This window comes from Chiloscyllium plagiosum, chromosome 13 (assembly GCF_004010195.1).
Source record: "Chiloscyllium plagiosum isolate BGI_BamShark_2017 chromosome 13, ASM401019v2, whole genome shotgun sequence".
Lineage (NCBI taxonomy): Eukaryota > Metazoa > Chordata > Chondrichthyes > Orectolobiformes > Hemiscylliidae > Chiloscyllium > Chiloscyllium plagiosum.
Genome location: NC_057722.1, coordinates 36,522,052 through 36,537,200, shown reverse-complemented (window position 1 = coordinate 36,537,200; position 15,149 = coordinate 36,522,052). Strand labels below are relative to the sequence as shown.

At 38.5% G+C, this 15,149-nt stretch overlaps 1 protein-coding gene across 1 annotated transcript in view; it reads left to right on the top strand.

The window, feature by feature from the left end:
• Positions 1-15,149, top strand: part of LOC122555930 (spermatogenesis-associated protein 16-like) — a 131,186-nt gene that overhangs the window by 112,338 nt on the left and 3,699 nt on the right. Inside the window, exons 9-10 of the mRNA XM_043702210.1 lie at positions 3,795-3,959; positions 13,994-14,077. Of these exons, the coding sequence (XP_043558145.1) occupies positions 3,795-3,959; positions 13,994-14,077 (249 nt within the window). The remainder of the gene's footprint in view (positions 1-3,794; positions 3,960-13,993; positions 14,078-15,149) is intronic.

Here is a 15,149-nt window from a genome sequence, read left to right as displayed (position 1 = left end):
ACAAAATTATGAGGGGCATGGATAGGATAAATAGACAAAGTCTTTTCCCTGGGATTGGGGAGTCCAGAACTAGACGGCATAAGTTTAGGGTGAGAGGGGAAATATAAAAGAGACCTAAGGGGCAACATTTTCACACAGAGGGTGGTACGTGTATGGAATGAGCTGCCAGAGGATGTGGTGGAGACTGGTACAATTGCAACATTTAAGAGGCATTTGGATGGGTATATGAATTGGAAGGGTTTGGAGGGATATGGGCCGGGTGCTGGCAGGTGGGACTAGATTGGGTTGGGATATCTGGTCGGCGTGGACAGGTTGGTCCGAAGGGTCTGTTTCCATGCTGTACATCTTTATGACTCTATCATTGAAACAAGGGGGTGTGGAGAGCTAGAAGGGAAGAATAGAAAGGGAGACCCATGTTTTGTCCTGCAAATTGCAGATCCTCAATGAACTTAGCCAGCAACATTTTAGATTGAAGAGCAACAATATTAGCTCAAATGGTCCTTGTTGTTATAACCAGACCCTGGATAAGGTTCCTAAGTTTATTATGGGATGCCCAAATTGTTAGCCCAATGGAAGTAAGGATGACTTTCAACATCTCATCATCTTATCTGCGCTGACACCAATTGTTACAGTTAACCTGAGAATGTAATTTTTTAAAAAAGTTTTGTGATTTACATATGAAAGAAATGAAACTATCATGGTCATTCTAACAGATGAGAGACTTAACAATATATTTTTCAATGTATAATTTCAATTACATCACACTAAACTTTTGCCATAAATTCTGCATCTTACAATTGTGCACTCAATAACCACCTGATGAAGGAGCGAAACTCCGAAAGCTCATGCTTCCAATTAAATCTGTTGGACTTTAATCTGCTGTTGTGTGATTTGTAACTATTTAAATCATGGGAGTCTGCTGTTCTGTCATGTCGTTCTGTACTATTCTTAATTTGCAAATTCATAAGACCTGTCCCTCCCATCCCTTATATTAGGCAAGTGTTAGTGTTTGCAAATATATCATTAAGTGTTTTGGAAATGTAGAGTTTTTTCTGTACTTTGCTTTCAGCACAGTTAATTTTATAAATGAGGGTTCCATTGGTCGGCCATTGTAGCTGGATGAGATGAAAGAGTATCCTCATCAAAAAAATTGCACAGTCCAGCTGATATGAGAACGGGAAAGCGTGGAGACCTAACACTGTATGTGACCAGTAACTATACTGATGAAAGCAAAATATTGCAGATGCTTGAAATCTGAGAATAAAAACAGAAAATGATGGAAACTTTACAGATCTGGTAACAGCATTCAGAGAGAAACCCACTTAATGTTAAGTCCAGAGATGTTTTCAAGGTTTCGGTGACTACCCATATTTTTTTGTGCATGTAAAGGAAGACATTCCACTCCTGAATGTGCAACTTGTACACAACAATAAACAGTACATTCTGCCCAGCTTACTACAACTAGGGCACAGTGTTGTTATCTCCCTTGCACCATGAAATTAGGAAGTCAGGTCAGTTGACTGGGGATGAGACTTATTCTCGATCAGCTGACTTTGATTCCTGTGGTTATCTGAGCACAGATGCTATTGAATATTATTGCCAGCAAAGATAATAGAATAATTGACCTTCTGCAAAAGAGGCCTGTTTGCTTTCACAGGCAGTACAGGCCCAAATAGATTTATTGTCATCTGGTGTATATAGCATAATCTTGCTCTGTAAAAGGGCTAGCCCCCAGACATCTAAAAGAAAAAAAATGCATGAAAGTGGTATGAAGATCAGCAGGAAAATGAAGGTGTTAATCAAGAGAAAAGGCAGGCAACCCCACCATGTGCTAGAATCATGTGCCAGCAAGTAATTATCGAGAAGTTCAGCTGAATAATCTCTCCTTCCTACCAAAGCAAAGGTACACGCAGACAAACCACATGAATGTCCTGAAAATATACACTTTCTCTGGTAATGTACAAACATAATTAAAAATATTAAGGTCAGCAGCTAAGAAAACAAAACACATCAGCAAGCTATTCTGTCACTCTTAATTCCATATTTCAAAAAAATTATCAATTGTGAAACAATCACCACATCAATGCAAGGCTCTTTTCTTGACTTCTGTGATATTTTACTTATTCAAATACTCCAACAACGTGATTTCCCTCTAGTGTCAGTTTGGGAATTGGAAGGTTGCTGAATGTCGACTGATGGTATTTGAGATACCAGTGCTAGGTCGCCCCCAAGGAGCTGTGCCAATAGAACAGACTTCTAAATGTCGATGTTGGCCAGGACTTAACTCAGCTGGCTGGCTGTAACCGAGAGGGCACTAGATGTAAAACTAGCAGCAGAAACAGATTAGCTATCATCCTGAGAGATGATGTCAGCTGCCTTGTCCATGACATCTATGACACTCTCAGTGGAGTGAGCCTCACTATGCCCATTGCTGTATATAAGAACAGAATCACACATATAGTATGATACTTAAAGTTCTATTCTCACACCTCTTTGTACTTTGAAATATCGGTGGTCTGAAGTTCTATTGGTCTTGACAGAGTGGCCACTAGATATTCCATCACAGTGGTTCCCACTGCTGATCACTAGCTTCATCGATTACTTTATAATTTCATTCCATTTGTGCCATGCCAAAAGTTGGGACACAAAAGACAATGTGAAAATATACACTTCAGTGAACTTCATAATGTTTCAAAATATATTTTGCTTGTTATAAATTTATTGAAAAAACTATTGGTTCTAAAATTTCCAGATGAGAAATTTGTTTCAAAATGTTTTGAGTGATTTCTAGATTTATTTCTAGACAGTTCAGAATTACTGGGTGATGCAATTACAGAGTTTCTATTTTAAGCGTGGACATAAGTATTTCATTAGAAATGAGTTGCAAAGTATTAATGTTTTGATCAAGTAGAATGGGAGAAAATGTTTTTACTCATAGGAGGATCAATAAACAATGAATAGATTTCAGGCACTAGCTTTGAGGTGCAAGGGGGTTTGGTGGTGGGAATGGAGGAAGTTGCTTAGCATTGTTCTTATGACATGGCTGGTTAATTGTTATGATCTCAAATACATTGCCTGAAAAGATGGTGGAAGCAGATTCAACAGTAACATTCAAAGGTAGATTGGATATTTGCCTGAACAAAAAAATGTTGCATTGTTATGAAAAATGAATGGGGATGGAGGCAAATAGGATGGCATTTTCAAAGAATTTTCTGCAATATTATTTTATGAACAGTGTGCTGAAAATGGTGGCCAATGGTATTGTCAACAGGAAGTGCTGTCTCAAGATATTTACTAACATATATGTATAAAAATTAATCAGACAAGAGACTTGCATTCCATTTTATTGGACATAATTCAAGTCTAGTTCTGACCCAATGCACTACCTATTCCTCTGCACCAGAACATGTGCATGCATTGAACATACTTTTATAAGCATAAGTCACAGTACAGTATCTGCACTATGAAACCAATGGTTATACATCGAATATTGAATTTTGTTTATGTTGAAAACTGTTCATTGTGTACCTAAGATTAAATTTATAGCAGGAATAATTTTAAAATATAATTAATTTTAAGCTGTAATTTCAGTAATAAAAGATATAATGTTCAGTAAGACTGTTAGACACTAAGCATGCAGATTTCAAACAATTTAGGAAAGCAACTTGCTTGAAATCAATTTACCTTCTATTAATAGGAAATGAATATTTGAAAAGTAACTCTGAGTAAGTTGTCAGTGATCTGAAATATTTTGATATCATCTCTCTAACATGTCTTTCTTTGATGAGGGTCAGGGGGGGATTTGCCCTGGTGCAGGTGTTATCGAAAAACTACAGTACGCCAGTTACCTGAGTCAGCTAAAACGTATGAAGGAACAAGCACAAGTGATTAATCAAACTATTGCAGAACTAGCGACCATGCCGTATCTGCACGAAATGAGTCAACATGAAATTGAACTGGTAAAACAACTTTCTGTACATCTTCTGCTTTAAATGTTCACATATTAAAAATGTTATTTCCAAATTCAGTATATTACTGTGCAAAGTAATGTTAAGTATTGCTTGGTAAAAATTTATCATAGGTTGGGGCATAAAACTGCAAATGACATAACCCTGTTTGATACTTGTTTTGACGGGAGGAATCTTTGGTGGCAACATTGCAGAACACTGTTATTTGCTTTGGTCACATAGGATAATGTTTGTGAACTTAGTTGGGTGTTCATATCACTGTGGCACCATCCACATTCTCTGGGTAAAGAAGCTTCTCCTGAATTCTCTATTGGATTTATTAGTGACTATCTACTTTTAAAGGCTTCAAGTTTTGATCTCATCCTTCGCCTTCCTAAGCATTAATTATACCACAAACTGATTGTTTCTTTAGAAATTTTGAAATGATATTTCTGATCCCTAATTTCACTTTATTTATCTAAATGGTGAAAGTGATAGCACAGATCCTAGTGGAACACCACTTCCTGGTTATCATGTGCCATGTCATTTTATTCAACTGAGCAAGAATTGATTCCTGTCATACTAATTTCCATTGGAATATGTCAGAAGTATTTACTTGAGATAATCGACCACCTGTTACACAGGATGACAACAATAGATATAATGCCAGATGCCAACTACTGTACGCATCTATGACAAATGATATGCATTCGTCTGTGATAGCAGAAGCACATCTAGAATAAAACTACATAGCAAATTGCAACAAATGGAACAAGACTAGATCCATTCTTATCATATTCCCACCAAGGCATTACCTTAATTTATAGAAATAATGTAAAAGATATTCATAAAGATATATTATCAAAAAAAGGATTCTTATTATTTAAAGGAAAAAGATGAATGTTGTATAACTGTATAAGTTCCAGATCAGACGGACACTGTATATTTCTAACAGTTAGATGACATCATAATCTGTCTTTCCAGTGTAAAGATCTTCATCAAGAGTCTTTCCATGTTCTTCAAGATGCTGCTTCTCACTAATCTAATGAATATCTAATTATGTAACACTTCTCACGATTTGCTTAACCTTGTCAGCATCACGTGCTGTGTGTTTCTGGCTCATGTTCGAAAGGGATTGGAAGACAAGTCTTGAATAAGAGATTCTAATATCACTTTCAGACTTGTGCTCTCCCACTGACTTAAAATGGCCCCTCACGTGTATGCAATAAAAGCAGTCTCCCAGCAACTTTTGTAAGTCGTGTACTGTACAGGAGCTTTTCTTTTTAACTGCAGAAAACTCTGTAAATTAGAAGTAATTCAAGGAGTCCATGAATCATGCTGATATAAAAGTCTTAAAGTACTTGCACAAATATTTACAATCTTCGTGAATAAAGTTTTCCCAACCGCAAGTACAGTGATGCGATTCATATGGCCCCATGAGACACTGATGATGCACGTGTAAACAAAGAACACGGATGGTGGCTCACAAATCCAAATACTCTGAAGTACGCAGCATGATAAAGATTAAAACCCCTGTAGTATTAAAGCAAGGACTGCAGTTTTAACTGGGGAAACAGACAAAACTAAAAAAGGGCATTAAAGCAAAACAGTGTTAATCATGGCAATGTAAAATGTGGAGAACCTGTAGATTTCTGATGTTGCCAAGCAGGCTTGACTGTAATCACAAAGCGTTTTCACCATTTCTTTATTTTCACTGTGATTTTACTATGTTCAGTTTTCAATGATCCCATGTTGCATCTGACCATTCTGTTTTCAATAATTGTCTAGAGTTTGTCTTCATTTTGAAACCCCTTGTAAGTTTTATTGTCATACTTTTTTTTGTAGTCCACACATTTCGCTGTTATGAGTTCCTCTCTTATCCACTGGGATCTGTGCCATTTATTTTCAAATTCCATTTCAACAATGTCTTTTGCTTCCATAATTCCAATTTTTATTTGGTTTAACTCCTATAATTATATTTTTATACATTTGTAAATTATATATTGCTGACTGTAATTCATAGTAAATAACTATTCTTTTTTTCGGATTTTGCTTTATTTGTGGTTGATGGGTTGAGTTATAAAAGTTGCAGTACAGGTTCAGCTGCTGCTGTCTCTGCTGAATAACATCATACAAATATTTAACCTAGTTGGTTTTATTGCCACTAGTCATTTTTTAGCCGCCTCTGATCTTTTAAATTGCAAATGAAATATATGTTTGCTATTATTGACCCAAAATTCAGTGATGCTGATAGCAGTATCCATTATTATGGAGTAAATCAAGGATCAACAGGTGTTGACATGTGTATTTAAACATGGAAACAGTCAATTGCTGTCAATTACCTTTGCTCCTCTATTGGGTTTATTGTTACCATTCTTACCAATGGACCTATGTTGAATAATATAAAATGGCATGAATTTTGGATATTAAACCACTAATTCCTTACCAATTCTTCAGGAGAAAGTGAGGGGTAGTGTATTCAAGAGGAAGTGATTTTTTAAACCATGTGCTAATTGATAATTATTGTCAACTGATCTCTCTGGTCTGAAACATTGATATTGAAGTTTTGTTCCTTTGGAAATTAATTAATTATTTTTGGGAGATTTTTTTATAAAAACAAGAGTTATTTTTCTGTCTGTTTCATTTCTCTTTCTGTCCCCCATTATCCTTAATCCTTCCCAATTTCTGTGTAATTGATTTCAATTTTCTCATTTTATATTTCCAGCTTTATTCTTCCTGGCCTACATCCTCCAGCTGTCAAATTCAATTACCTTTGAAAACCAGCATGGAGTTGTGATGCATGATTCATATGTGGCATTGGTTCTGGTATAGACAGTAAGCAAACCTTGCTGCCTATATCAGAACCAATGCCTGTAATATTAAAGCAAGGACTGCAGTTTTAACTGGGGAAACAGACAAAACTGAAAAAGGGCATTAAAGCAAAACAGTGTTAATCATGGCAATGTAAAATGTGGAGAACCTGTAGATTTCTGATGTTGCCAAGCAGGCTTGACTGTAATCACAAAGCATTTTCACCATTTCTTTATTTTCACTGTGATTTTACCATGTTCAGTTTTCAATGATCCCACGTTGCACCTTACCATTCTGTTTTCACTAATTGTGTAGAGTTTTATCTTCATTTTGAAATCCCTTGTAAGTTTTTTTGTAACACCTTTTTTGTAGTGCACACATTTTGCTGTTATTAGTTCCTCTTTTATCCACTGGGGTCTGTGCCATTTATTTTCAAATTCCATTTCAACAATGTCTTTTGCTTCCATAGTTCCAATTTTTATTTAACTTTGCTGCCTGGTAATTTAATGGTTTGCAGTCAGTGATATGTGCACTGTTGAGTAGCTACTTGTACAAAATTTTGAGAAACTAGAATGATAGTTCAAGCTTACCAGCACACTTAAATCAGTCTGCTGCTCTGGGGGGTGAACTTTTGTTTTGACCCAATGCTGTGTAACTCATATGAGTGATTTTAACACAATGTGGCATGTAATATATTTCTTCGATGTTCATAAGAGACTTGGTAAGATATTGCACTGGAGGTCTTCATGCAGAAAGTGGAGAGGATGTGTCATCTATTTACAAGGGTCAAGGAATCCTTCCACACAAATGTTGTGAAGGCAATGTGATCTGGTAGCCATTGTGGTCAGTGTCAGAAATCTAACCTCCAGGACCAGGACAAAGTTCTGCAAGGCGTTTCATGACCTGTCACAAGTTGTTCAGTACAAAGAATGGCTCTTCACTGACCATGTATCACCAACTGCATCATTAGCTTCACACACTGTTCAATTTCATCATATCCCAATCGCTGAACTACCAATATTCCCTATCAATCATGAGTCACTCTTAACATTTATAACTTCACCTCACCTTCATCTGAGCACATCCACATCTCATCAGCGCATCAACACATATTTCATCAAACTTGCCTCTAATTGCCATCTGACATGTGTTAAGACGGACCCGGAGGGTCCCGTCTTTGCGTGTTCTTTTGGAAGGAGAGACTCACACTGGCAACTATGATTAGACGCAGACAGCAGTTTATTCACAGAATCTTAACTGATACAACGAATCTACAAGCATGCATTCGTTGGAGAAGGCGTTCTGCCTTCCTGTTCAAAGTTGACACAATTATACTTCGCGCTGCCTGGAGTCCCCGGTCAGTTCGCCTTCCCCATTGGTCCATTCATCTGCGCGCGCTGGGGATCCGTCCTCCTATTGGCCGCATCGAAGTGCCTGTCCAGCTCCTGCTGTGCTTGACAATGGCTCAGCCATCCCTGGGAGCGGTTCCGATCCCGTATTCAATAATCCATTGTGTCAAGGAATTACTATGCGTCTGACAGGCTAGCCATTTTCAATAGTTTTAGTTTAACTAAATTGTCAATTACACTTATCAACTTTAGACTTAAATAGAGCCATTCACACTCACTAGTTACAGGTTCCGATAGAGCAATTCACACTTGTCTAACAGTTACAGATTCCGATCAGTTTCTTTATTAATCCCGAGTTTCGATGGGGCAATTGATACTGGCTGGTATTTACAGGCTCCAAGATTTAATTAACATTATGCATATCCCTTACAAGCTCCAGCAGTCATGCAATCGCCTGCAGCAGCTCACTTGGCTGTTGTTAACCATTTCAGGACTGGAAGTGTCACCCTCCCTAGCCCTACATTAAACACCGCAGTGAAATCTCCCCAACACATGTTACCAGTAACAAGACTAACCAGCAGGTAACAGATTAGATTCCCTACATTAGATTAGATTCCCTACAGTGTGGAAACAGACCATTTGGCCCAATACGTCCACACCGAGACCCATTCCCCTACATTTACCCCTAATCAATGCACCTAACACTATGGGCAATTTAGCATGGCCAATTCAACTGATCTGCATATCTTTGAATTGTGGGAGGAAACCTGAATACCCGGAGGAAACCCACGTAGACACAGGGAGAATGTGCAAACTCCACACAGACAGTGGCTCAAGGGTGGAATCACCCGGGTCGCTGGTGCTGTGAGGCAGCAGTGCTAACCACTGAGCCACCGTACAGATATGGCTGAATGTCCTCACCCTCTGTAGTTGATGTTGTATGCCTGTATTGCGTAGGCTATAACTAACACCGAGGTTAAAACATCCAAGATGTTAGGAGGGTGGCACTAGCATTTTCTGACCATTAACATTTAAAGAGAAATTCAAAGATCTAGTAATTGACTGAAATTATTCACACAGGTGCGGTGGTTTCAAACAATAAATTCTACCTGACAAGAAACAATACTAATCAAATAAGCACTGTTTATGTGAATTAGTATTTACACTGCACATCAAAAAGAATAAAAATCTCACATGTTTAGAGGAAAATTCTCTATTGGACCTCTCTTGTTCTTTATGACTTTCTTATTTACTTTGCTGTTGAAGGTTATTTCACTTCTTGGCACTAAATCAATGTGCCACAGCTTTCAGAATTTCTTTATTTCAAACTTTATTTTATTCATAGAAAATATCTCCACATAGCCACTAAAGCAGTTCATTTCTGTACAGTAGCATATGAAGAACCAAACATTAGAGTTTGACTGTATCCAACAAACAAACCGAAGGCATTTCTTACTTGCACAAGACTATATTTACATACATTTGAGGCACCAGAAGGGTCCAATAACCGAACAGACTGAAAGAACTTAAACGGTGACCTTTCCCCACTTAGCGTTGACGGGAGCTGATGCAAGCTTTTGTGGGTCCCTCAGCACATTGTCCTGGACCTTGAAATGTGCCAATCTGCAACACTCATTCAAGGTCAACTCTTTGCTCTGGAAAACTAGCAAGTTTTGGGCAGTCCACAAAGCATGTTTCACAGAGTTGGTGGTCCTCTAGGCACAGTCCCCATTTGTCTCGGTGTATGTCTCGGGGAACAGACAGCTGAGCACAGAATCCTGTCTCATGCAGCTACTCTGGACACACCTCTACAAAACCCACTGCCACTTCCTCCAAACTTCCTTTGCCAAGGCACATTCCAGCAGGAGATGTGTGACAATCTCTAGTCCCTATACCCCACAAGTGCTTGGAGAGCAGCGCATAGAGTCCAGGCATACATGAAAGATCTCATAGGTAGTGCCCTTCTTGCCACCAACCAAACTATGTCTTGGTGCTTGTTGGTAAGTTCTGGTAATGAGGCATTGTACCAAAGGACTTTGACAGTCTGCTCAGGGAACAACCCAAGAGGATTTATTTTCCTGCAGGTTCTCGAGAATTCTATGTGCTGACCACTTCCTGATAGACTTGTGGTCAAAGGTATTTTTCTTTGCAAATTTCTCCATAAAAGTCAGGTGATATAGAACGGTCCAACTACTTGGAGTGTTCCATGGCAACAAGGCCAGACCCATCCTTTGTGACATTGGGAACAGGTAGAACCTCAACCTGCAGTGATACGTTGTGTCTGTGCACAGCTTCATGCATCCACGTGCAAAGGGAACCATTAGGATGAGGGCAACACTGGGTACTTTCGGGTGGATGGATGATTTTGGATCCCAGGATCTTAAAGTTAGAGGTACAAGTATTAAATTATGCACCAGTTGAATACTTATTCAGGAGTCAGACTATATATTTAATAATCAAATCTTTCATGAGTACCTATTAACTTAAGCAGAATACTTCAGTTTCTGTGAATAGATACTTTTGACAGGGTGGGGTGTAGGATAATTACCCAGAAGAATCCTTAAACTTTCCGGCTGTTGTGATTGGAGATTCTGCAGGATCCACATGTGCATCTCCCATCTATGCTTCAGAAGGGATTATCTGGTAAAAGTAGTGCCAATATGTCCACTTAATGTTATAAATTTCTGTTTAACAATTGTTTGTCTTAGAATCTCCTGTTGTGTCCTACGCTGTGCACATTGTTACCTTTTCTCCATTCCTACATCAATCCTGCAAGATTTTGGGGTGCAAATTAATTTTAATTATAAGAACTATGTCAGTTAGAATCACAGACTGAGTTTCAGAGAACCAATCAACTGTTTACTAGTCCTGATTATTACAAAAACAAAATCCAGGTAGAAATAACTTTTACATCCTAAGTACAAAAGAAATAATACTCAGTAAAAGCAGTGTGCACTGGTTTCTTGTTCTGATCTATTGATTGAAGTTCTCTGTCTTCCTGCATGTGCTCTGAACAACTAAAACAAAGGCCCTTTTGATCCTTACTACATGCTCCCCAGTGCATCGACGGTATTCTGAAATCTACTTGACTATTTAGTGCATGAATTGTTTGTGGTCAGTCTTAGATTGGATAAACAATAAATACCCAATTCCTGGTTGGATTCTTTCAAAGTAATTGTTAGGTTATTGATATCACTTCCAACCATTTCCTCATTCATTCTTTCACATGCTAAATCAACTTATAAGATCATCCATTTATAGCAACGTGTCCCTCTTAGTTTACCAATTCCATACAGCTGTACGAAAATGGCACCAGCAAACACACAGTGCTCATTCTTGGAAAATGTAATGTCACCTCCCAGTAAATAAGTTTCAGCCTAAATAGCCCTGTTGATAAATTTGGGACAGCATTCAGCTTTATCAATATCCCTTAAATTACAAGACTCACCTATGATTCCAACAATGACTTTTGACACCCAAAGTTCAATATAACTGTACAAACTAATAGACTTGTTACATACTTTTAAGTTACCATTTTAAAACATAGCTGTGTATTTGTGTAAAAGTTCTATCCACTTCTCATCCGAAAGCATTTTCATTTGCTCGCCAAAGGTTACATTAGTTTGAGCCTTGAAATAGCAATAAAAGCACAGTGCTTACTTTTTATTTTAGAAACTTCCTTCCCAACAGAAATAGTTTAAAGATTAACCACAATTAAACAAAATGCAATTTCGTTCTTCCCTTAATCAAATATAAATGATGTATTTATCACAGGGCACCAATCTACGTGCACACACACATCCCACGCCCCCATTCCCAGCCTACATTCCCATTTTAAAGTCTCTGGAGTCCCAATTTGCCCAGGCTCCTAACCATGTCTTCACATCTGTCTCACTTCCCATTGCTCATCTCCCTGGCTCCTGTTTCCACCGTCTGCTCAATTGAGAGACTGTTCTGGAGCTGCTCTTCTCCTGGCTTCTGTTCCAAACTCATAACTCAAGTGTTGGAATCTATCAATGTAGTTGATGCTGGTAATCCTGGGATTTCAACTACTATCTGCACCAACCAACTTCATGCAATAGAGGGACCGTGGTCAATTTTGAAGAACGGTACCACAGATAACCCAAACATTTTTTGTCCAGTTTTTTTGCATAATTCAATTATTGCACTTTTTTTGAATTACCCAGGAGCTTGGGGACCAATATTTCCCCAGTGCTTTCTTTATGGCAATAGCTGAGCCAGAATCAATTTACCACTCAGAACCTTTCTCTCAAACAGTATAATTTGTTCTCATCCTTTGAAATTTGACAATTTTACATTTAGCCTGCTGCCATGAAACATTTCATAACATGTTGGACTTAGATTGTAACTATCTTGTATGTTGTTTTACACTCTATTTCAGCTGGAAGTGAACTCTGCAGTTCATGTATGATGAGTATTTCAATCAGTGTATGGATTGTCCCCAAGTGAGAAATAGCTGAAGGAATAACTGATTTTAACTGATTCTATTTTTAAAAATTGTTTAATTGAAATAATTTGCAATAAAATATTCAGGAATGGAACCACGGCGGCACGGTGGCACAGTGGTTAGCACTGCTGCCTCACAGCGCCAGAGACCCGGGTTCAATTCCCGACTCAGGCGACTGACTGTGTGGAGTTTGCACGTTCTCCCCGTGTCTGCGTGGGTTTCCTCCGGGTGCTCCGGTTTCCTCCCACAGTCCAAAGATGTGCAGGTTAGGTGAATTGGCCATGCTAAATTGCCCTTAGTGTTAGGTAATAAGGGGTAAATGTAGGGGTATGGGTGGGTTGCGCTTCGGCGGGTCGGTGTGGACTTGTTGGGCCGAAGGGCCTGTTTCCACACTGTAAGTAATCTAATCTAATCTAATCTAATCTAATCTAATGTAAGTAATCTAATCTAATCACAACGTTTAAGTGAGGACATGCTGCATATTGCCCATATATGAATTGGCAGTACACTGAAAATATAAATCATATTACGAAAGTCTCTCATGTTCAATAGCCATTATTTGATGCAGCTGACATAGCGGACTAATACAAACAAAGGCATTCAATCTGCTGCCAGGATTTCAGGTACTGACTGCCCTGATTTCTTGCATATGGTCACACCAGCTATCACTTGCAAGTAGATAAGTACGAGTTTATTTTTGCCCTGTATGATTTGTGAAATGAGACAAGGGATGTTGCTTTCAGATTTTGAATGATTACATTACATCTTATGAATGATCTATTCCAAAAAAAATCCACAACCCCTTTTTCCTTGCTGGTCAGCAGTAGGAATTTCATTGTTTATAATCTTTGAATTTGATATCTCCAATTATTGCATAATTGAAACTAGATAAGGCTTGCAATGGTTGGAAGTATTGAAGTATTGAAGTATGTCAGATTCCAAACCACATATTATCATGTGAATTATTGGCAAATTCACAGACAATTTGCATCATAGGTATCTTGAAAGTTGCTATCAGTCATGACCATGTTTTAATGAGAAATTACTTCCTTTAACAGAATACAAAATAGCATTTAAAATGCTAATCATGTAATGCTGATTGTCTCAATGAAAGATTGGCTGTCTCATTATAAATAATCAAGCTGTTGAAGCATTATGGCTGTACTCCCTCAAAGTCAGTTTTGGGAAAATAGTTTATATCTTATTTAAATGCACCAGTGAACTTTGAGAAACATACCAATGTCCCATGCAACTCGCTGCTTGTTACTTTCTCATTACTAACAGTCGAGAAAAATACTACAGCTTAATCTAGAATGGCTGATCACACAATATTTTAGGATTTTTTGGTAGAACTTTAGGTTCAGTTATATTACTTTCTTGTGGGTACTCAATTGATCAGATTTTTGTTTACACCACAGCTGCATTCATTAATGACAGATGCTGTTGACACACTTGAAGGAAACAGGAATAATGGAGAATGTGTTTGGAACAAAGCTGAAAAGGTAACACTATCAATATAATGGTTTATGCAATTGGAACTAAACCAATGGTTTGTGAAATATTTAGGTTTGAGTGAATTGCTTTGCAAATTGTGCCTGCAAATTTTCTTTTCCCAGTTTTTGCATAATTCAATTATAGAGCATGGAAACAGACCCTTCGGTTTAACCCGTCCATGCTGACCAGATATCCTAAACCAATCTAGTCCCACCTGCCAGCACCCGGCCCATATCCCTCCAAACACTTCCTATTCATATACCCATCCAAATGCCTTTTAAATATGACAATTGTACCAGCTTCCACCACTTCCTCTGGCAGCTCATTCCATAGACGTACCATCCTGTGCATGAAAAGTTGCTCCTTAGGTCTCTTTTATATCTTTCCCCTCTCACCCTAAACCTATGCCCTCTAGTTCTGGACTCCCCCACCCCAGGGAAGAGATTTTGTCTATTTATCCTATCTATGCCCCTCACAATTTTATAAACTTCTATATGGTCACCCCTCAACCTCCTGATCCAATTTTGGTGTCATCTGCAAACTTACTAACTATACCTCTTATGCTCACATCCAAATCGCTTGTATAAATAACGAAAAGTAGTGGACCCAGCACCGATCCTTGTGGCACTCCACTGGTCAAAGGCCACCAATCTGAAAAACAACCCTACACCACCACCCTCTGTCTTCTACCTGCGAGCCAGTTCTGTATCCAAATAGCTAGTTCTCCCTGTATTCCATGAGATCTAACCCTGCTAATCAGACTCCCATGGGGAACCTTGTCGAACGCCTTACTGAAGTCCATATAGATCACGTCTACCGCTCTGCCCTCATCAGTCTTCTTTGTTACTTCTTCAAAAAACTCAATCAAGTTTGTGAGACATGATTTCCCACGCACAAAGCCATGTTGACTATCCTTCATCAGTCCTTGCCTTTCCAAATACATGTACAGGGTAAAAACAATGACTGCAGATCCTGGAAACCAGATTCTGGATTAGTGGTGCTGGAAGAGCACAGCAGTTCAGGCAGCATCCAAGGAGCAGCGAAATTGACGTTTCGGGCAAAAGCCCTTCATCAGGAATA